Source organism: Pseudophryne corroboree, chromosome 6 (genome assembly GCF_028390025.1).
Source record: "Pseudophryne corroboree isolate aPseCor3 chromosome 6, aPseCor3.hap2, whole genome shotgun sequence".
Taxonomy (NCBI): domain Eukaryota; kingdom Metazoa; phylum Chordata; class Amphibia; order Anura; family Myobatrachidae; genus Pseudophryne; species Pseudophryne corroboree.
The window spans coordinates 743,289,784-743,313,316 of record NC_086449.1 but is presented as its reverse complement, the minus strand read 5'-3'; the positions used below and the strand labels follow the sequence as shown (position 1 = coordinate 743,313,316).

The 23,533-nt window shown below is 48.2% G+C and overlaps 1 protein-coding gene across 2 annotated transcripts in view; it reads left to right on the top strand.

Annotated features, from left to right (window-relative positions):
- The window catches only part of VWF (von Willebrand factor), a 487,638-nt gene that overhangs the window by 425,493 nt on the left and 38,612 nt on the right, over positions 1 to 23,533 (top strand). For both annotated transcript variants that reach the window (XM_063928500.1, XM_063928501.1), the window contains 2 exons: positions 11,843 to 12,026; positions 12,430 to 12,470. In XM_063928500.1, coding sequence (XP_063784570.1) covers positions 11,843 to 12,026; positions 12,430 to 12,470 — 225 coding nt within the window. The remainder of the gene's footprint in view (positions 1 to 11,842; positions 12,027 to 12,429; positions 12,471 to 23,533) is intronic.

The window sequence follows — 23,533 nt, the reverse complement described above, 5'->3', positions numbered from 1 at the left end:
CTGACTCAGAGCAAGCCTAATGGGTGATATTCTAGTTGCAACTGGAAACTTTTAACATTTTTGACATGAATGCTTTAACAGCGAAGACTAGGACAGTATGAGGTCACATTCAGAGTGCTGATATGGACATATTGTAATGTTGACTTTATGAATGGGTAGGTTTAGGCCAGAGGTTTTCAAATGCGTTCCTCAAGGCACCCCAACGGTCCAGGTTTTAGGTATATCCATGGCACAGCACAGATGGTAAAATCAAATTGACTGAGGTGCTAATTAAGTCACCTGTTGCCAAGCACGGATAAACGTAAAACCTAGAATGTTGGGGTGCCTTGAGGACCTCATCTAAGAAGATATGGGTTAGGCTGCAATTAAGATTAGGGTTAGACTAAAATAGGACTGTGAACACTTTGTCTGTCAACATTCATAATGCCAACATTTTGACATTATGTCACTGGGAATGGTGAAATGTCCACATTCAGACCATGCCACACCTGACTAGGATGGTGAAGCAGTAAGACCACTGCTGCCAGACAGTATCGCCAGGCGGCTGAGTATCACTGAGATGCGCCATCTGTAAGTGCCATTGGAAAATCTGCATAAACATCCTAGTGATATTCGGTGGACCCCCTTCCTTCAAAGTAAAGCATTCGTTACCTTCAAACCCAGAAATAAAGACACGGAGACTTGAATTTTGGCAGAAAAATTGCTAGCTATTTATTTGACCCTAACCAATAGCAAACCTGTAATAGAAAATTTTATTAAGATGCCGATCCAGCCGGCATATGGTGGGAGAAAAAAGAACGGCTCTATTAACCTAAGCTAACCTTAAAATACTAAAAAATTCGAAACCATCCTAATTTTACTACAACTATCAAAAACCGGTAATAGGTGACAACTCAACCCCCACAGTGACTACCCACCCTGATGGGTGCCCTGCCGCTGCCTTCCCGGACGGGTGGTCGAGCGGCCAATAAGTCGCACCAAACTGTAAATCACTACAGCTTACCATACCACTACAAACTGCCGTTCTTTTCCGCCAACAGCGAAAGACTCATCCCCGAAGTCTTCGCACCGCCACCATAACCTACCCTAACTCCTGCAACACTAAACCCAGATCCTCCAGGAAAAGCATCATCCCCACATTGGATAGATGCACACCATCCGGCCGAAAAAGGTGACTGTCTCGGAACCGAATCCTAGGGTGGCGAACTACCTTGCCTCCGTGGGACAGTACCCACTTCGCCACCGCCCCATTCACCTTCTTTCTGGCCTCATCAATCTGGCGACAATCCGCCACACCCCGCCAACTCAACCTTGGCACCATCAAGGAGAACACCAATACGCAATTGGTCCATGCTGCGGCCACACTTGCCAGATCCTGTATCATGGCCCACCGCAGCTCCAAGGATGTCCTCTTCCCCAGGTCGTTGCCACCTAGATGGACAACCAGGACCCTAGGGACTCCATGCTTGCTGGCCTGACTGACTAGTCTACTCCTCAGCTCGCTCCACATCATCCCTCGCCAACCAAGCCATCTAACACCCTGAGCCCTAGGCATCGTCTGAGCCCCCTCCGAGGTCAAAAACTTGGCGGCCCAGTATATATAAGAGTGGCCGACCACCCAATAGCCAAATCATCTTCAAACCAACCTGAAGAGGGGGAAAAAGGGGGTAAAATTGGTTACTAATAAGTTTCATTAATTGCATTAACCTGAAGGATCTGCCAAAAAGAAAAACTTTTAGTTCTCGACATTGCAGAAGTCACGGCCTAGCCGATCTGCACAATGCTTCTAGCCAATTTGAAGCGAACATAAACACACAATGGGGAAATTCAAATTAAATTTTAAAAAAAATTAAACAGGGGGGGGGGGGGGAAGCGGGGTATAAAATGGGAAACACATGTAAGAACTCAGCTGGAGGTGAAAGCGTAAAAACCTGCTGAGGGACTTTGATTAGAACTGATCAGCCGAATTGTGGATTAGAATTCAGTCCGTCAAGTCAGGCAAAAATTCGCAAAAGAACTCCAGACCCCCGCTGCCGGCTCATGCCAGCAACGGCGAGTAGCTAATCCCTGAGTAGGATAAAAAAGGGGGGGGGGACAAACAGACGCACAATACTAATAACGCACTGAACTGTAACAACATGATTATACAAATGTAACTAACAAAATACCACGCGCAAGCCAACCTCTCATGCAACGGTGCGAATGTATCGTCTGTAACTTGACGACTTCCATCGCCCCACCGCCTGGATTTCAGTCCTGGACAAACCCGCCGCCGCAGCCGACGTCGCAGCGCCTATGCGGAAGGAATGCGTCCCGAACGCAGCGGGTGGAAGGCCCAAGCTCGCCAAACAGCGACCCAGCATCCAACGAAATTGATATTTCGTCACCGGCAGCCCGTCATAATGCAGCAGACATGACCCCCTCCTATCGGGTCGCACTGCCACATATTGCACTGCCAACCTTACTGGGCAAACGCTCTCCTCAAGTGCCGGAACCAAGGTGACCCATCGACCTCTCCCCACTTGGTCCGTCTTAGAGCGCCGCAATCTGCATAGCAAGGACCTCTCACCCACCACCACGTCCCCGACCAGCATGCGCGAATCTGTTCGCTTAGAAGGCGCTACCAATTCTGAAACCCTAAAGGCCCCGTGGTAAGCCATTGAGAACGCCAAACTGAACAATAGCGACTCAAACCTGGATGACGCGACTCCCCCAACCGCCGCGATGACAGCCGGCAACAAAGCCGCATCGATGGGCCGCCTCCTGTCAGGTGGCGCCGGCGCAACTCGCGCCCATCCTTTCATCGCCTTCCTCAGAACATCGCTTTTTGTCACGTCAGGGACGCCCCGCAGTTTGCTGAAAAACGAAACACCAGCCAAGTACCGGGATACCACCGCTCTGGACCTACCCGAAACATACAGCTGCCAAATAAAAGAAAGCATCATCCGATGCCTGCTCTTACCTTGTTGCTTACGTCCTCGAACAAACTCCTCCCACTCGCTCCAAGCTTGTCCGTAAGCCTTGAGCGTGGCTGGCGCGACTGACCGCAACGCTAGACCCTCCAGTCCGGCCCGATCACCTGCCAAACATAACCGGGACAATGAAAACCATGCTCGTCGGCCTCGGGTGCCAACAACCAAAACCTTTCCCACTGCCCTCGCGACAAAGCGTCGGCAATTCCATTCTCCAGACCGGGCACATGCTGCGCGCGGAACCACAGGTTCCTACGTAAGCATGTCAATAGCAACTGTCCCAGCACCCTCAGAACCACCAACGACTTTGCCCTCTGGTTATTAATCGCATGCACCACGCCCAGATTGTCGCATCTGAACAAAATGCTGCGATGAGCCAGCCGATCGCCCCAGACCTCCAGCGCCACCATAATGGGGAAAAGCTCCAGAAGCACCAGGTCCTTAGTTAAACCTTCGCTATGCCATTCCGCCGGCCAGGAGGCCGCGCACCAAGATCCCTCCAGATAGTAACTGAATCCAGAGGCACCTGCTGCGTCGGTGAACAGCTGCAACCGCTCGCTGTCCACCGCTGGCGCCTGCCATATACACACCCCGTTGAAATCCTCCAAGAACGAGGCCCATACGGCCAAATCCCTTTTTATCTCGGAGGACAAACGCACGAAATGGTGTGGTCTGGCACACCACGCAGTCGCCCTTTCTAGCCTCCGGCAGAAAACCCTGCCCATCGATATTACCCGACAAGCAAAGTTCAACATGCCCAGCAAGGACTGCGCCTGCCGCAGCGTGACTTTACGCGACCCCTCGAACCGGCAAATAGCGTCGCGGAGCTTCAACACCTTGTCCCGAGGCAGCCGACACTCTCCCGCCACAGTGTCAATTTCAATCCCCAAAAATGACAAACAGGAGGCCGGTCCCTCTGTTTTATCCACGGCCACGGGAACGCCGAAGTGGTAAAACAGAGCTCGGATGCTAAAAAGCAAGTCGCCGCAGCGTGGAGAATTTGCCGGACCCGCACACAGGAAGTCATCGAGGTAATGGGCGACCCCGTGACCCCCTGACGAAGACTCCACGCACCAATGTAGAAACGTGCTAAAACGCTCGAAAAATGAGCATGAAACGGAACATCCCATCGGCAAACATTTGTCGATGAAATATTCCGCTCCAATCCGGAAACCCATAAAACGGAATGAGTCCGGATGTAACGGCAACAACCGAAAAGCGGACTCAACATCAATCTTAGCCATGAGGGCCCCAGTCCCGTAGCTGCGGACCATCTCTAATGCTTCGTCAAACGATTGATACAGCACCGAGCAATGTGCCGGCGGTATTGCGTCATTGACCGACGCCCCCGACGGGTAAGAAAGATGCTGAATGAGCCGGAAAGCGCCTGGAGTCTTCTTAGGAACCACCCCCACCGGAGAGATGACCAAGTCATCCACCAGGGGCGATTGAAAAGGCCCCTCCATCCTGCCCAACCTGACCTCTTTATCCACTTTTTCCCGCAGCCCTAGCGGCAAGGCTCGGGCAGACTGGAGGTTCCGCTGGGCCCGCACGGACACCTCGCTCGCAACAGGCAAGCGAAACCCAAACTGAAAACCGGAAAACAAAAATTTTGCATCCTCCCTATTCGGATTCAAGTCCAACCACCGGCCCATAGTCTCCAAATTAATTGGTGTTGGAGCTCTGCGGAGCGTTCCCGCCCGCGGCCTGTCTGGGGTAAGATTGCTTACCCCGCGCACCCTGCCGACTGCCTTTGAAGCAGGAGGAGGCTGGGTGGGATCCGCCACATTGCAGGCAGGAGTGTCGAAAATGACACATTTTCCTCTTGTGGCGGCTCGCCCCCCTGCACGGACGGCCGACCCACCTGTCTTGGCCAGTCCACCGTCCGCACCGGACCCCTGGGCGGACGACCCTGCGCGGCACCCGTCCGCCCCCGGTTTCCGGGGCTCCTCAGCCTGTTGCGAAGCCCGAGTGACCTTGAGCCAGACCTCAACATCCTTGAACCCAAAGTCCATGACCCGCAAACCGTCCTGCTTTTCCCTGAATTCCTGGTCATACCGACGCCACTCAGAGCCCGAAGATGTGCGCTGCATGTCGTGTATGAGATGCAGGTACCGAATTATGTTCATGTGCTCTTCCGCCCTGTCCTCCAGGTAGCACGCCGCAAAGACCCAGAACCCGGCCAGCCAATTATCGAAGGTCCGGAATGCCTCAGCCCCGATGCCCTTCTTTGCGGCCGACGCCTTATAATCCTTCTTCGTGTCCTTCGTCAAGACAAACACATCCACGAAGTCACCCCTGCGAATCTTCTTGCGGCAGCTATCTCGCAGCCCTTGCATTACGGCAGTGTATTCGCAGCGAACGACCCTGGGCAAATCGCGGCGTTTCTTGGCCCTACGAGCTTCCTCGCTAAGCCGCTTGCGCCTCTTCCGCCTCTTCTGCTGGCCTGCTGCCCGCTTGGCGAATTTCGTCGCCCTCTTCTTCGCCCTAGTAGTGCTACTTACTGTGACGACAGAGAAGATGAAGAGGAGGAAGAAGAAGAACTACGAGAACTAGAGCTCGTGGGGGAACCCGATACCGACTGCACCACCTCACCTGATGCCGTCGACTGCCCCGACATGGAATCCTCTGGCGTGTCCACCCCGACGTCTTCCTCCACGTACTCTGCCATCTCTACTTCCCCGTGATCCCCTGTAAAAGAGAAAGAAGAAGGGGACACAGCCCGCACTCGCGGCGCATGCCGAGCCCTACGTGGGGGGGGGGCGTTGCCGCCGTGCGCCCTTGCCCGTCCTGCCCCGGACCTTGCTCCAATTCTGCGGCGGCCGCTCCGAGCTCCCGGCAGGCGCGTGCCACTCGCTGCGCCGTCGAGGCCCGCCGGTCCAGCCTGCCCCGCAGGCGCGCCGGAACTTGCAGCCGCCCTCGGGGAGGCAGCCGCGGCTAGTGGCCCTAATGCCTCCACCACTGTGGCCAGGGCCGACGCCAGCGCACCGGAGGGGTCACGACCGCCCCAAAACGCGGCATCGGACCCCGAGGGACCTCCCGCCAGTGCCCGCGCGAAACCCCGCGCCCGACGCCCGCTGCCCCAGCGGGAAAGCGGGGGCACCCCTGTCGGAGCCCGCGCTGCCCTCACTCTCCCCCTCCGAATACGCCTCCTCCCCTTGCGGATCGGAACTATCCCCCGCCCCTGGGGAGGACCCGCCGCAATGCCAAGCAGCGCGTGTAGTAGCAGCCCTGCGGCCACTAATCCATTCCCTGTCCCCCCTCCTCCCCCGAAGGCCGCTGTATCCCGGCTCCGGTGGAGTGTTTTGGGGAGATAGGGAAACCCGCGGAGCAGCTGCGCGCGCACTGCGCCGCTCGCGATGGGCACGCGCGCATCCCGTGCGCGCGCCCCGTCATCGCTCGCTGCCGTGTCCCTATGTGTATACCCTGCACTCCCTTGGCCAACACTGTCCCTTGTCAGCCCATGCTGCATCCCCCTGCTTCCCCCCCCCCCCTGGCCCCTGCCGGACTCCGGCTGCCGGGGAGTTATCTGTGGGGACAGAGGGGCTGGCGCCGCCGCTGCGCGCACCTCGTGCGCGCGTCCCACTGTTTCCCGCCACAGAGCTCCCGGCCGCCGCACCAGTCAGACCCGCCGCGCGAGGCTCCGTAACAAGCCCCGCGCGGCGAACACACGACCCCCGCCCGGCACTTCCACCCGGCCGCGGCAAGGGGGAAGCGATAGAGGCCGGGTTAGGATCCACCGCCTGGCGCCCTCCGCGGCGCGCATGCGCGCGCCCGCGGGCGCCGGACACCGCCGCTTGGATCCGCCGCTCCCGGAGGCGAGGGCCGATGCCCGTCGACCTCCGGGCGGCCTAAACGGACCTCCGGCCCACCCCGCCGCCCGCGCCTGCCCGGCATCGCCGGCCCGGCCCCCAGCGGCGAGGCCGACCTGGTCCGCCGCACTGTGCTCCCGCCCGCGCTCGTGGAGGCCCCGCGGGACGGAGCCCCGTCCCCCAGGCCTACCACCCCTTCCCCCGGCCCAGCTCCACCGCCAGAAGCGCGGTACCGAGCTGGGGGCCCGGCGGAACGTTGAGGGCGGGAAGCCATATTAAAGACTGAGTGCAGGGGAGCTAGAAGCAGGAAAGCAGGGAACTCTCGGTGTGATCGAAAAAAAACAAACACCCAGAATAACGTGGGAAAATTCTGCACTGCAGCACTCACCCACTCAAGGCAAATCACCACAAGAGAGAGCAAAAAATGGCCTAGCCCTCCCTATATATATTAAACCCTCCCCTTCAAAAGGCTGTACTTTCCTCACAGCTAGGTCCACCCCTCACCAGATGTTTAACTCATTCCTTTCCCATGCAGTCAATTCTCTCTACTTATCGCTGTAGATTGCTTAGTAGACACTATGAACCTGATTCAGATGCAGTCCTAACTTCAATGGTGTCGCAACTTAGCGATTATGGGTAGACTGCACATGTGTCACCACCGCACTGCACACGCTCACAGCAAGGAATCAGTCGCAGACCGATTGACAGGAAGAGGCCGTTCTGAGGGAGATTTTTGTCTGCAAACACACAGGCGTGTCGTGACAGTTTTTGGGGTGTCTGCAGTCTTGTACTGTATGCATAAATCATCTGCCAGCATACTTGCTCGTTTTCATGTATTATTTATCTCTTCCAATGTGTATTTTCTTCATTATACTTTTTCATGTACATTGTTATAGGTTGAAGACATTTTGCTGCACTATATCTAAATTTGAATAACTGAAATAAATTATTATTTTGCATATATCTAACAAATGTGTCTATAACAGTACTGACACAATATGCATTAGATAAGCACTAACCCTTTTTTTATATATTAGGCAATGTGATAATAAGGATTATCACTACCAAATATTCCTCTTTGATAAATATGTCCTCTAGTTACAGATACAACCAGTTGTTGTATACTGTATATATGTAATAGGGCACTATGCATTCCCTTACATACTGTATACAGTATATGTGATATAATGCTCTACAGACTCTTGCATCCTGTATATAGGTGATATAGCATTATACAGAGCCTTATATACTATATACTGTAGGGGATATAATTATATAGCTCCTACTGTATATAAGCGATATAAGGCTGTACAGACTTTTGCATGCTGTATATAGGTTTTACAGACCCTTAAATACTTTAGTATACAGTAGCACTGTATAGCTCCTTAGTCCTTACACATTGTATAGGTTATAGAGCATTATTCAGGCTCTCTTATGCTGTATATACTGTAGGTTATGTAGCACTATACAGCACCTTTTATACGATATATATTTGATATATAGTAGAGCTACAAATACTCTTACATATGGTATACAGGTTATATAGAACTATACAGACTCTTACAAACTGTATGGTAGGTGATATAACTTACTTATGCCCTGAATATAGGTTATACAGTATATCACTATACAGACCCTTATGCCCTGAATATAGGTTATACAGTATATCACTATACAGACCCTTATGCCCTGAATATAGGTTATACAGTGCATCTGGAAAGTATTCACAGCGCTTCACTTTTTCCACATTTTGTTATGTTACAGCCTTATTCCAAAATGGAATAAATGAATTTTCCCCTCAAAATTCTACACACAATACCCCATAATGACAACGTGAAAAAAGTTTTTTTGAGATTTTTGCTAATTTATTAAAAAACAAACAAACTTAAGGGGGGTACTCACGGAGCGATCGCTGCTTAAAATCTAAGCAATCTGACTAGATTGCTTAGATTTTAAGCACGATCGCTCCGTGTGTAGCCCCCTCAGCGATAGCGATGCGCAGCCCCGCGCATCGCTATCGCTGCTGCTAGATTGGCCTGCATGCAGGCCAATCTAGCGGGTCGCTCACTTCACCCGCTGGGTGAAGTGAGCGGCCCCCCCGTCTCCCCCCGCACGCTCAGCACAGATCGCGCTGTGCTGAGCGCCGGGAGAGATGTGTGCTGAGCGGTTCGCTCAGCACACATCTCTCTGCCATCGGCCAGTGAGTACTGGCCTTAAGAAATCAGATGTACATAAGTATTCACTGCCTTTGCTCAATACTTTGTTGATGCACCTTTGGCAGCAATTACAGCCTCAAGTCTTTTTGAATATGATGCCACAAGCTTGGCACACCTATCTTTGGGCAGTTTCGCCCATTCCTCTTTGCAGCACCTCTCGTGCTCCATCAGGTTGGATGGGAAGCGTCTGTGCACAGCCATTTTCAGATCTCTCCAGAGTTGTTCAATCGGATTCAAGTCTGGGCCCTGGCTGGGCCACTCAAGGACATTCACAGAGTTGTCCTGAAGCCACTCCTTTGATATCTTGGCTGTGTGCTTAGGGTCGTTGTTCTGCTGAAAGATGAACCGTAGCCCCAGTCTGAGGTTTTCATCCAGGATGTCTAGGTACATTGCTGCATTCATATTTCCCTCTATCCTGACTAGTCTCCCAGTTTCTGCCGCTGAAAAACATCCCCACAGCATAATGCTGCCACCAACATGCTTCACTGTAGGGATGGTATTAGCCTGGTGATGAGCGGTGCCTGGTTTCCTCCAAACATGACGCCTGGCATTCATACCAAAGAGTTCAATCTTTGTCTCATCAGACCAGAGAATTTTGTTTCTCATGGTCTGAGAGTCCTTCAGGTGCATTTTGGCAAATTCCAGATGGGCTGCCATGTGCTTTTTTCTAAGGAGTGGCTTCCGTCTGGCTACTCTACCATACAGGCCTGATTGGTGGATTGCTGCAGAGATGGTTCTCCTCTCTCCACAGGGGAATGCTGTAGCTCTGACAGAGTGACCATCGGGTTCTTGGTCACCTCCCTGACTGGGGCCTTCTCCCCCGATTGCTCAGTTTAGATGGCCGGCCAGCACTAGGAAGAGTCCTGGTGGCTCCGAACTTCTTCCATTTATGGATAATGGAGGCCACTGTGCTCATTGGGAACTTCAAAGCAGCAGATATTTTTCTGTACCCTTCCCCAGATTTGTGCCTCGATACAATCCTGTCTCGGAGGTCTACAGACAATTCCTTTGACTTCATGCTTGGTTTGTGCTCAGACATGCACTGTCAAGTGTGGAACCTTATATAGGCAGGTGTGTGCCTTTCCAAATCATGTCCAATCAATTGAATTTACCACAGGTGAACGCCAATCAAGCTGTAGGAGCATCTCAAGGATGATCAGTGGAAACAGGATGCATCTGAGCTCAATTTTGAACTTCATGGCAAAGGCTGTGAATACTTATGTACATGTGATTTCTTAGTTTTTTATTGTAAATAAATTTGCAAAAATATAAAAAAAAGTTTTTCACATTGTCATTATGGGGTATTCTGTGTAGAATTTTGAGGGGAAAAAATGTATTTATTCCATTTTGGAATAAGGCTGTAACATAACAAGGTGTGGAAAAATTGAAGCATTGTGAATACTTTCCAGATGCACTGTATATCACTATACAGACCCTTATGTAGTAAATATAGTGATATAGTGCAATACAGACTATTATACACTGAATATAGGTTCTGTATCACTATACAGACCATTGTATAGCTGATATAGGCCCCGAGTCAGCATACTACACAATTGTGTCGAAATCGCTATTGGGAAATTTCAGCACGTGTGCATGCAAGGTCTTAAACTGCGATCACATGCGGCATCTGAATTAGGCCCATAGTGCAATACAGACCTTTATACCCTGAATATAGGTTATATATCACTATAAAGACCCTTATGTAGTGTATATAGTGATATAGCACTATACAGACCCTTTTACCCTGAATATAGGTTATATATCACTATACAGACCCTTGTGTAGTGTATATAGTGATATAACACAATACAGACCCTTATACCCTGAATATAGGTTATATATCACTATACAGACCCTTATGTAGTGTATATAATGATATAGCACAATGCAGACCCTTATACCCTGAATATAGGTTATATATCGCTATACAGATCCTTATGTAGAGTATATAGTGATATAACACAATAACAGACCCTTATACCCTGAATATAGGTTATATATATCACATAGGGCCGGTTCTTGCCCTTGTGGCGCCCCGGGCAAAATATAGAGGCGTGGCTTAATACGGGGCGTGGTCAGTCACGCCCCCATTTGTAGCGCCGCTGAAAGGAAGGGGAAAAAAAGTATAGTTACTATCCCCGCTCCTGATTCCAGACCTGCAGACCTCGGCCGGCGCCGCTCTTCTCCTCGGATCTATGGGAGAGACGTCAGTCATGACGTCTCTCCCATAGCACAGCATAGGCACCAGAGGTCAATTACGACCCCTAGGGTCAGTGCCACAATGCTGTGCGGTGCGCGATGACGTCATCGCGCACCGCACAGCAAAGGTCCTCTCCATGAAGGGAAAGTAGACGCTTAACGTCTGATTCCCTTCACAGCGGGGGGGGACCAGCGCCACGAAGGGAAACTAGATGCGTAGCGTCTGGTTCCCTTCTCACAGCGAGGGGGGGGGGGGCACAGCAGGGGGGCACACTGCACAGTGGCGGATCTTGCCATGGTGCGGCGCCCTCCGGAAGTCGCCGGTGCCCTCCGGATGGCGGCGCCCCGGGCAAAAGTCCTGCTTGCCCGTGGCAAGATCCGCTACAGATCCGCTACAGACCCTTATGTAGTGTATATAGTGATATAGCACAATACAGACCCTTTTACCCTGAACATAGGTTATATATCACTATACAGACCCTTATGTAGGGTATAGAGGAGATATAGCACAATACAGACCCTTTTACCCTGAACATAGGTTATATATCACTATACAGACCCTTATGTAGGGTATAGAGGAGATATAGCACTACATTATGTTAATATTTTACACAAAAATAAGTTGTTTGGGTCATTGCAGGTTGGCGCGCAGTGGAAGTCTCCTTCTGATCCCTGTATTATTAATGAATGCATCTCAGTGAATGGAGAAGTCTTCACAGTGCAGAGAAACGTGACCTGCTATGACGTGGAGACCAGGAAATGTCCGCCTGAGTACAGACTGACGTGCAGGCCTGGACCAGAATGCTGTCCCATCTGCATGTGTGGTGAGAACCTACTCTTTCCCCATGACATATGTAGACCTGGAAGGGTGGCGGCTATCACAGTGTACCCATTGTCTATGAACTTTGAGGGTAGACATTTTATTAGCGCACCGAGTCAGAAGGAACTAGTGGTATCTCTGAGTCACAAGGCGCCATGTCTCAGTGGTACTTTTAGTTCTCCGTAAATGTATATAGACACTGTCCACAATGGCTGCCTCCACTATGCTGTAGACAACCAATACATGAAGACACTGGTTGGATATCTGCACTGATTTCCTTGCAAGCTTCAAATATATGTTGTACATATGAACAATTCCACTGATTAAAATAAATGTATTTGCTTTTTTTTTATTTTTTCTGTTAATATTAATTAACAATATTAATGCATAATGTATTTGTTCTGCAGAACCCATACCTGGTTGCTATCACAATGGAACTATTATTGGGGTAAGAACAGTGACTGAAGTATGTATCTATCAATGTCTGTCAAAATACTCCCTTGACAATGTATTCCCTCCCACGTAGCTTGCCCCACCCACTGACAGTATTATTATTATTGCAGGTTGAGCATCCCATATCCAAATATTCCGAAATACTGAATATTCCGAAATACAGAATATTTTGAGTGAGAGTGAAATAGTGAAACCTTTGTTTTCTGATGGCTCAATGTACACAAACTTTGTTTAATACACAAAGTTATTAAAAATATTGGCTAAAATGACCTTCAGACTGTGGGGTAATTCCAAGTTGATCGCAGCAGGAATTTTGTTAGCAATTGGGCAAAACCATGTGCACTGCAGCGGAGGCAGATATAACATGTGTAGAGAGAGTATGATTTGGGTGGGTTATTTTGTTTCTGTGCAGGGTAAATACTGGCTGCTTTATTTTTACACTGCAATTTAGATTGCAGATTGAACACACCACACCCAAATCTAACTCTCTCTGCACATGTTATATCTGCCTCCCCTGCAGTGCACATGGTTTTGCCCAACTGCTAACAAAATTCATGCTGCAATCAACTTGGAATTACCACCTGTGTGTATAAGGTGTATATGAAACATAAATGCATTCTGTGCTTAGACTTGGGTCCCATCGCCATGATTATTATTACATTTTATTTATAGGGCGCCACAAGTGTTTCGCAGCGCCGTACAAAGGACAGTACAGGGAGACAAAACTTAGCATAACAGTAAATAAATAACAAAACATGATATGTCATTATGGTATGCAATTATTCCAAAATACGGAAAAATCCGATATCCAAAATACTTCTGGTCTCAAGCATTTTGGATAAGGGATACTCAACCTGTATTATTATTATTATTATTATTATTATTATTATTCATGGTTATAGGAGCTGATACCGAGGTTGGTGCAAAAGTAATGGAAGAGCAGCAGGAGGCGTCTGTATTAGAAAGACATCCACTGCGTTTTGTGATCTGCTGCTGTGTCTGAGGACGCAGCATCTGGTCAACAGCGTGAACATTGGTCATCTGAGTAACCCGCAGGTTACTCAGGATGACCGGGAAATTCATGCTGCTGAAGCCAATGAAGCTGCTTCCGAGGACACTGCACGGCCAGAAAATAGGTCCCCCACCCTCCATTTTCTGCAACGCTGCCTGTCACAGCCAACAAATACCAGCAGCTTGTCAGTCATGCTGCAGCATATGGGATGCTGCAAGAGAGAGACATCACTGCCCCTGGATCTGTACATTTTCAATGCGACTGCTGTGCATGTGCAGATCCAAAAATATCTGAGATTTGCGTACATTTCTGAATCAGGCCCATAGTCTATAACCCTCCTTATTGATTAAGATGTCACAGGGGCAGCGGAGTGACACTGACTGGAGTCTTTGTTGTTCGTAGTGATGACAATGACCATCGATGGTTGGCAACCATATTTGATCTATTACTGATGGGTGCTGGTTTTGCCATCGATGGAGGAGCTGCACATGGCTGCCATCCATGGCGAGATCTGATCTGATGGTTAAGCAGCAATGTTTTTTTTCTGCTCTGTCTCTGAGCTGCCTTATTTTAGCTTGCACAGGCAGGTCTAAAGTAGCAAGTGTGTTCATCGTAGCAGCGTCCGTACAGGCAGAAGCACTCCCACAGTCAGGGTGTCGCTCACAACACAGTGCTGTCTGCTAAGAGGTCAGGAGTCCAGTATCACCTGCAGTGATCCCTGTGATGTAACTTACCAAACAGTTATCCATCTGTCAAACACACTTACACTAGGGGCCTAATTCAGAGTTGATCGTAGCAGCAAATTTGTTAGCAGTTGGTCAAAACCATGTGCACTGCAGGGGAGGCAGATATAACATGTGCAGAGAGAGCTAGATTTGGGTGGGGTGTGTTCAAACTGAAATCTAAATTACAGTGTAAAAATAAAAGCAGCCAGTATTTACCCTGCACAGAAAATAACAGAGACAAATTTAACTCTCTCTGCACATGATATATATCTGCCCCCCCCCCCCCCCCCCCCCCCCCCCCTGCAGTGCACATGGTTTTGCCCAACTGCTAACAAATTTGCGGCTGCGATCAACTCTGAATTACCCCTTGGGAGTCATGTTACACCATGTGGCTCCACATACTCATCTTACATTATACTTAGTGTATATTCCGCTATGACATGTTACAAGCTGTAAGACTGTGACAGTGGTTATAGCATGCTCCCTTCCTCCGAGATAACAAACATTGATGCACTACGGCCCAATCATACACCCTCAGCGAGCAGGAGAAGGAGCAATGGCTGTCATCTAGTGCCTGAAGTAGGGATGCCCATCAATGGTGTTCCATCTAGTTTCCTGCCATCAATGAAAGTACTGGTGGTGCCTTTCTGGAGCTAAGAGAAAAGCTTTGTTGGGCAGCCCTAGCTCTTTAAAAGCCAGTCTTACATGCATTTGCACATGTGTGAACTAGACTTTGCTAGTGGACAGGAAAAAATATGTAAAAAATAAATAAAACATAGTAATACTACTAATAATAAAAATAATGGTTAAACCAGGGTTCTCAAACTGTGTGCCGTGGCTCCCTGGGGTGCCTCAGGACACTTGCAGGGGTGCCCTGGGTTGGTGGTCCAGGAGCAATTCAAATTATTTATGCTCAATGTAATAAGCAAAACCAGTGCTGGTGGCTGCCAATCATAAAATATGTGGAGCAACAGAAAATCCTGTTCCTCACCACACAACTGAACCTAAGGATGACATATAAACACAATTTACTTCATTACATTAAACATCCTAGTGATATTTGGTGGACCCCTTTCTTTGAAAGTAAAGCATTCGTAACCTAGAACCAGAAATAACGACACAGAGACTTGAATTTTGGCAGAAAATTGCTAGCTATTTATTTGTCCCTATCCATTAGGAAACCTGTAATAAAGAAATTAATTTAATATGCCGCTCCAGCCGGCATATGGTGGCGGCCCAAAAGAACGGCTCAATTAACCTAAATTAACCTTAAATAACTAACCCTATAAATTTACTAAAACTTATCATAAACCGGTAATAGGTGACAACTCAACCCCCACAGTGACTACCCACCGCTCCTGGGTGCCCTGCCGCTGCCTTCCCGGACGGGTGGTCAAGCGGCCATAAGTCGATCGAGGTGAGTGCACCTAAACCACAACAAACTGTAAAACACTACAGTTTTCCCTACAATACAAAACTGCCGTTCTTTTCCGCCAATAAATAGCCAACGATAAACCAGCCAACAACTTAACGCCAAAGCACCACGTGCCAGAATCTCTTTTTTTTTTTTTTTTTTAAATAACATTTTATTGATTATTTAGGCATATAAACAAATAAATACAACGTTGTAACAATAGGAGGCATATAAGGAACGAATGAGATATTATAATCAGGAGGGGGGGGCACTCAATAGACATATCAATAAGTAATTATCACGCTTGCCTCCATGTAGACAAATCACCTAAACGCTACAACTATCCATTAGGGTTAAGAGAAAGGGTGAAAGAAAGAAACAGAGGGTATGGAGAGGGGGGGGGGGGGGTGAGAAGAGATAGGAAGGTCGACCAGTCCGAGCTATTGATGTATGCAAATTCCAGATGCAGATAAGATCTAGTTAATATCCCAAATAATCAGCACCAAACATATAGAATGAGGCACTAGGTATTAGGTGTTAAATGGTTGTCAATGGTGGTTCAGCGTTAAAATGCAAGGTCCATGGTGTCCATGTCTCAGTGAAAGAGAGTGGGGAGTCTCGGATAGAAGCCGTAATTCGCTCTAACTTATATGTGAACCAAATTGCGTTGTGGCGGTCATAGTAGGAGGGGCCACAGATTTCCAATTAGACGCTATTAGACATTTGGCTGTGTTCAGGATGTGTTTGATTAGGGCCCGTTGGTGGCGCGAGGTGTCAGGGATGGGGCGGGAGAGTAGTGAGTAAAAGGGTGAGGCCGGCACGGTTAAGTGCGTAACTTCTAGAATCAATTTATGAATTTGTCTCCAATATTGGCGAATAGTTGGACAAGACCACCAAACATGCAACAAGGTTCCCCTGGAACCACATAGTCTCCAGCACTCGTCCGAGCACGTTGGATAAATAGAGTGTAATCTAGTAGGTACCAGGTACCATCGATAATACAATTTATATGAATTTTCGGCTATACGAACTGAAATAGAGCTTTTGGTAATTTCCTGTCTAATATCCTCCCATTCCTCTACGGTTAAGGTCTCCCCCACCTCCCTCTCCCACGCTAACTCATGACTCTCCTTGGGGGGGATATCGTGTGACAGTAGCACTCGGTATATGCGTGAAAGGAGGAGTCCCTTCGTTAAACGAGAGCCACAACACCATATTTCCAGAGGGGTAGCTATGATGGGGTTGGTGGGTTTAGGGAGTGTACCGTAGAAGTGTCTAATTTGTAAAAATTGGTAAAATACAGAGTGAGGAAGCGAGTAGCGGGATTGCAAATTTTCAAAGGATGGGAATGAGGAAAGAGGGGTAATGTCCTGAAGGAAGAGAATGTTGTGCATTGTCCAATGATGGAATGCAGAGTGATTATTACCCGGTGGGAAGTGCGGGTTATTCCATAGAGGAGTTAGATAGGGGTTGTGGGATCGGAGTTGATAAAAGCGAGTGCAAAAATCCCACAATGACAAGGAAAAGCGCACCGTTGGCAAGAGTAAGGTAGAGGCGGGTCGGGAGCGGGCTGGGCACCATAGTAGGGTTGAGAGTGAGAACATACGGAGAGATTGTGCCTCAATGCATGTCCACGTTCTCTGTGCTGGAGGTGAATGCCAGAGGACACATGAAGCCAGATGTGCGGCTCGATAATATCGAGTAAGGTCTGGTACGCCCAGTCCGCCTTCCGAGCGGTGTTGTTGTAATAGCCGTATCTTAACCCTGGGTTTCTTCCCAGCCCATATAAAGCTAGATATATCTCGCTGTAAATTCTTTAATATTTTGACTGGGATGTGAATAGGCAGGGTTTGCCACAAGTACAATATCCGTGGTAGTAAATTCATTTTGACTGCTGCTATGCGACCAAACCAGGAAATAAAGAATTTGTTCCAGGCAGCAAGATCTGTTTTAAACTGAGATATCAACCGTGGGAAGTTAGCAGCATACAGCGATGAATAAGATTTGGTTAGATAGATGCCTAAACACTTAAGTTTAGAATTTTGCCATTTAAAGGCAAAGGAGGAACGTAAAGTACTAAGATCCTGTGGGGGGATATGTAAATCTAGGATCTCTGTTTTGTCTGCATTAAGTTTATAGTTTGAAATGGAGCTATATGTGTGGATCTCCTGAAAAAGCTGTTGTAAGGACACGTGTGGGTTAGTCAAAGTCAGGATGACATCATCTGCATACAGTGCGATTTTATATTCATGATTGTCCACCCGAATACCTGAGATATTGGGATTCAGACGGATTTTCGCCGCCAGTGGTTCCATAACTAGGGCAAAGAGTAAGGGGGAAAGTGGGCATCCCTGTCGGGTGCCATTTTTGATAGGCAGAGGCGAGGAGGTAAGGCCATTAACCAGAATTGACGCTGAAGGATTAACATAAAGCGAGGTGATGGCATTATAAAATGGGCCTTGGATACCCACTGCCTGTAGGGCATGCTGTATGAAGGGCCAGGCTACCCTATCAAAGGCTTTCTCCGCGTCAAGAGCCACCACCAAAGTTGGGGTGGCATCTCGATGGGAGAGGTGTATGAGATTTATAAGACGCCTAGTATTATCAGCAGCCTGACGATTGGGAATGAAGCCTACTTGATCTGGGTGTATCAGTGTGGGAAGATGAGGGGCGATTCGATTAGCCAGGATTTTAGCGAATAGCTTTAAGTCTGTGTTTAATAACGATATGGGTCTATAGTTTTTTAGTTCCGTAGAATCTCGATCAGGTTTGGCAATAACTATAATATTGGCTCTGGTGGTCGCTGCATCGAGAGAGTTCCCCTCCATCAGTGAGTTGAATAGTGAATGTAACATAGGGAGAAGGGCTTGGGAAAATTTCTTATAATATATGGCAGTATATCCGTCCGGACCCGGTGCGGCGGAGCGACGAAGCTGCCCGATTGTGAGAAGAATTTCCTCGTGTGTGATAGGATCATTGAGTAACTTAAGGTCCGCTGCGGATAATTTCGGTAGTTGACAAGAGGAAAGATAATGTTGGATATTTGTTATATAATGTGGGTCAGTAGCGGCCTCAGAGGGGAGGTTATAGAGGGAAGCATAATATTCCTGAAAGAGGGAAGCCATCACTTTAGGGTCATTCGTTGTGGACCCGTCAGGACATTTTAATGCCAGGATCCGATTGAGCGTGCGTTTCTCGCGCAGTCGCCGGGCTAATAGTGTATCTGCCTTATCCGACTTTTCATAGAATTTTTGGCGGATCCACAATAATGATTTGATCGTTTTCTTTGTGAGTATTTGGGATAGCTGCCCTTTCAGGGCGAGTATCTTTAAATACAATTTACGTTTGGGGAAGCGCTGATGACGGAGTGTCATAGATGTTAATTCAGTCTCCAGGTCCGCGATCCGTTTAGACTCAATCTTCCTCTGAGTTGACGTAAGGCTAATAAGGAGCCCCCGCAATGTCGCCTTGTGAGCTTCCCATAGTATTGTGGGCGATATGTCAGGGGAGACGTTATCATTTAGGAAGTGATGAATCGCTTCCTCTATTTGAGTCACATTATCAGGCTTAAGAAATAGGGACTCATTAAGGCGCCACTTGCGGGAAGTCTGAGGTCTATGGGAACAAGCAAGATCAAGCAGAATCGCATAATGGTCAGACCAGGTGGTCGGAATCACCTGGGCTCCCAACAGGGATTGGGTGGAGTCCCTATCTACAAAAACGTAATCAATACGAGTGTATATATCGTGTTGTGGGGAGTAGTGTGTATAACCCTTAGCAGAGGGGTAAAGTGTTTTCCAAGTATCATATAAATTATGTGCGGTAACACAGGTCTGAAGGAGCTTAGATAATTTGGTGTGAGGAGAGGGCCCAACACCTGGACGGGATCTGTCAGCTTGGGGATCCATTGTAGCGTTGCAATCACCAGCCACAATAACCCAGGGATTCGAGAATTTAGAGAGGTGGTCAGAAAACGTCCTAAAGAAGGAACCCTGCTGCATGTTTGGAGCATAAACCGATGCCAAAGTAATGGGAGTTTGATTAAGGGAGCCGGAAAGAATCACAAATCTGCCATGGTCATCACGAATTGTGTCCTGGACAACAAAGGGCAGGTCACGATGAACCAAGATGGCAGTGCCTCTGCGTTTAGTTGACATTGTGGAATAGAAGGCATGAGGATAGCGTTTGGAGCTTAAGGAGGGGTGAGGGGTCTTAAAATGGGTTTCCTGCAAGAATATGATATCCGCCTTTTGTCTGGTAAAAAACTGAAACGCCACGGAGCATTTGGTCGGGGAATTAAGGCCATTGACGTTAATGGATAAAACTTTCAAAGTCATGGGGGTTGAAGGTCTGAACAGCGCAATAAAAAGGGCAGCTCTGGACATGGTCGACCTTGGGGTATGAAAGAGGGGAGGTAAAGAGAGAAGTAACAGGTAAAAGAGATCATGAAAACGAACTGTAGGGCTAGACCCTTTCCTAAAAACGGGTTGGGTCTAGGAATGAGGGGGCGGGCACCAAGCGGGCAGCCCCTTCGGGGTGTGGGATCATGTCTATGGTAACACATAACAAGGAAGATGAGGAACATATAGGAGGGTGTAAGGAGGAGGAAATACATTCCGCGAACCAGGACAGAAGGGGAACGGGAATTTCAGATCAGGCAGTAAATAGGGGTAAGTAGAGAGAAAGGATACCACTATCATCAATCGTATGAACAATTACTGTGCTTAATTACGTAGAGTCAACCAAAGCATCTTAAAGCATAACACCAATGTGGCCTATCACATTGTATAGATAGATCAATAGCGGTACTTGACCACAATAGTATCTATAATCGTCACCTCCAGGGTCGGCGTCCGAGTGGCCCCCTTGATTCTAACAACAGATTAGCCTTCCCAATTCAAGGCACGAAACCAGTAAAGGAAAGAGGGACCACTCTGAACCGAGACACAGGAGGCTCAGACTGCGTCCAATTGGTCCAGCCGCTAAACTCAAATGTGGCAAATAATATTGTATAAACTGAAGTATGAGAAACTAGTGTAACATATTAATTAGATCAAGAAAATAATTAGTTGCAAAATAGCCCATTTCTCTATAGTGAGAGCCAAGGTGGGTGGGCATGTATCGAGAACTCAAAAAAGCTGTGGGCAACATGAAAAAAAAAAAAAAAAAAAAACTATATCCGTAGAATAGGCAAACCGGGTCCAGAGGGGCACACCGTCCCCCGGAGCAGACCAGGCGGATAGCCCGTCTATCCCCAAGGGCGCGGCCAGCCACTCCCAGGACAGAGTCGCCACCCAACCCCATATAGGAATGAGATAAAATAACTTAAAATACTGAATTAGGCAAATCACAGAGACCTAACATGTGAAATAATATATCAGTAAGTCACTATAACAGTAAACATGGGAGGGGTCTATAAACATCCAATATAACTACTGATCCGATGAGGGAATTCCGTTCGTTCATTTAGTAGACCATTCGGGGGCAGGAGCCCCAGGCCTCCTAGGGGAGGCAACAGGAAGTTGCTTTCGGATCTCGTCAGGAAGAGACTCAAATAAGCCCAAGGTTTTGAGGAAGTCATATCCCTGGGAGGGCGTTTTTATCGAGTGGTGAGAGCCATCCTTCGTGACATGGAGCTGGAACGGGAAACCCCATTTATATTTGATGGAGTTATCTCGAAGGACTCTAGTGATAACGGTCAGGTCCTTGCGTTTTCGAAGCGTGGAGGGGGCTAAGTCCTGGAATATCTGCAGTTGGGCTCCAGAATAGAGAACCGTTTGATGATCCCGGGCCGCCGTCATAAATTTCTCCTTCGTTTTGTAGTAATGGAACCGCAGGATGACATCTCTTGGGGGTTGAGATGGTGGTGGGCGTGGGTGCAGAGCTCGGTGAGCTCTATCGAGAAGGAGGAATGGTTTGGGGGTGTAGAAAACACTCCCACTCCTGGCGCACCTTGATTGAACAAATTGAAAGGCTACACAACGGCTGCACGCACTGGGGGACTGCTGATTCCCCCAAAAAGCAGAGATAGAAAATATATACAAGTGCTGCGCTTGAAGTGAGCTTAGTGAATAGATACTAAAAAATTTTAAATATAAATAAAGGTGTCTGCTCCAATCAACCAACAACTCACACGGAACTTGCTAGTAACAAATTTAATAAGCACATAAAAATGAAAATAAAAAGACAATAATAAAAACAGATACTGAAATGAGCTCAAGCACACTGAAACATTTGCTGAGTGGATCACTTAGATGAAAGTTAGTAGATAGTGTCACTTTAGTGTTGCCACAATAGACCAAATTGTGGTCTCTTTGTATCAATTGGAGATAAAAAGTAGCAATAAATACAGCCTGTTGGAGAATGAATAGAACAATAGTCTTGTACCTCTGAACTACTGGCGTCCCAGTGCAGAGGAGAAGCCGCCGGTTATAATTACCCGTCCTGCGGGAAATGCAATGGCGAGCAATGTGAAGGAGTGACGTCCTTCACATTGCTCACGGACGCACTGAGTGTTGCCAGTTACCGTCACCCGCAGCGGTGTTTTTACAATCTGCTTGATCAGCTGTGGAGAACATTTATCCGGAACGCCAGCCCAGCGTGTCACTGCAGCATCACGACCGGCTCGCCAAGATTCTCTGCACTTTGCTAGTGCCATCGGCGGACGCACGGCAGCTGCTCCGGTATCTCTTGTGCCGCGCCATTGCATTTCCCGCAGGACGGGTAATTATAACCGGCGGCTTCTCCTCTGCACTGGGACGCCAGTAGTTCAGAGGTACAAGACTATTGTTCTATTCATTCTCCAACAGGCTGTATTTATTGCTACTTTTTATCTCCAATTGATACAAAGAGACCACAATTTGGTCTATTGTGGCAACACTAAAGTGACACTATCTACTAACTTTCATCTAAGTGATCCACTCAGCAAATGTTTCAGTGTGCTTGAGCTCATTTCAGTATCTGTTTTTATTATTGTCTTTTTATTTTCATTTTTATGTGCTTATTAAATTTGTTACTAGCAAGTTCCGTGTGAGTTGTTGGTTGATTGGAGCAGACACCTTTATTTATATTTAAAATTTTTTAGTATCTATTCACTAAGCTCACTTCAAGCGCAGCACTTGTATATATTTTCTATCGAGAAGGAGGAAGTCTTTTGGGACTTCGGGGATCATGGTTTGCAGCAGGCCTTCCAGAAAGGTCGGGAGGCCCTCCATAGGAACGCTCTCCGGAATGTTACGGATCCGGACATTGTTCCGGCGGTTCCGGTTGTCCATATCTTCTAAGTGATCCTCTTGCTGGGCTATGTCCGCCCGGATCTCCGCCAACTCCTGTTCGACCACCACCTGGTACTGGCAGACTTCATCCACTTTACGTTCCAGGGTATCTGTGCGGGTGCCGAGATCAGCTAGTTCAGTTCTAAATTCAGTCAGGATTGATCTCATTTCCGTTTGGATGGTCTTAGTGACGATTGCCACTACATCTTGGGTCGTAAGACCTGACTTTGGTGAAGAATCGTCATCGGCATCCGACTGGGGGTCCACAGAGGGGGAGCCTCGTGGTGTAGCACCTGCTTTCTCCCATGCTCGGAGGATACTAGGCTTAGCTTGAGCAGGTGTTTTGCGGTTCTTTTGCGACATGGCGGAATGATAGAAGCTGATTGATGTCCAGTAGTAATATCGGTCCAGTAGGGTTGTTGAGACGGTCACAGGATGGGTTGGGAGCAACTTCCAGAGACTTTATAAGTATTATGAGTTGTAAGTCCCTAATCACATCCTGGTCGCAGAATGATTTAGTGTAAAGCAGGTATCATATGAACCTCATATGGTAGTGGGCAAAATAAGTAGTAATCAAGTGTGAGGCACAGCCGGCATTGTCGAGTAAGGTAGATAGTCCCCACTCATGTCGAT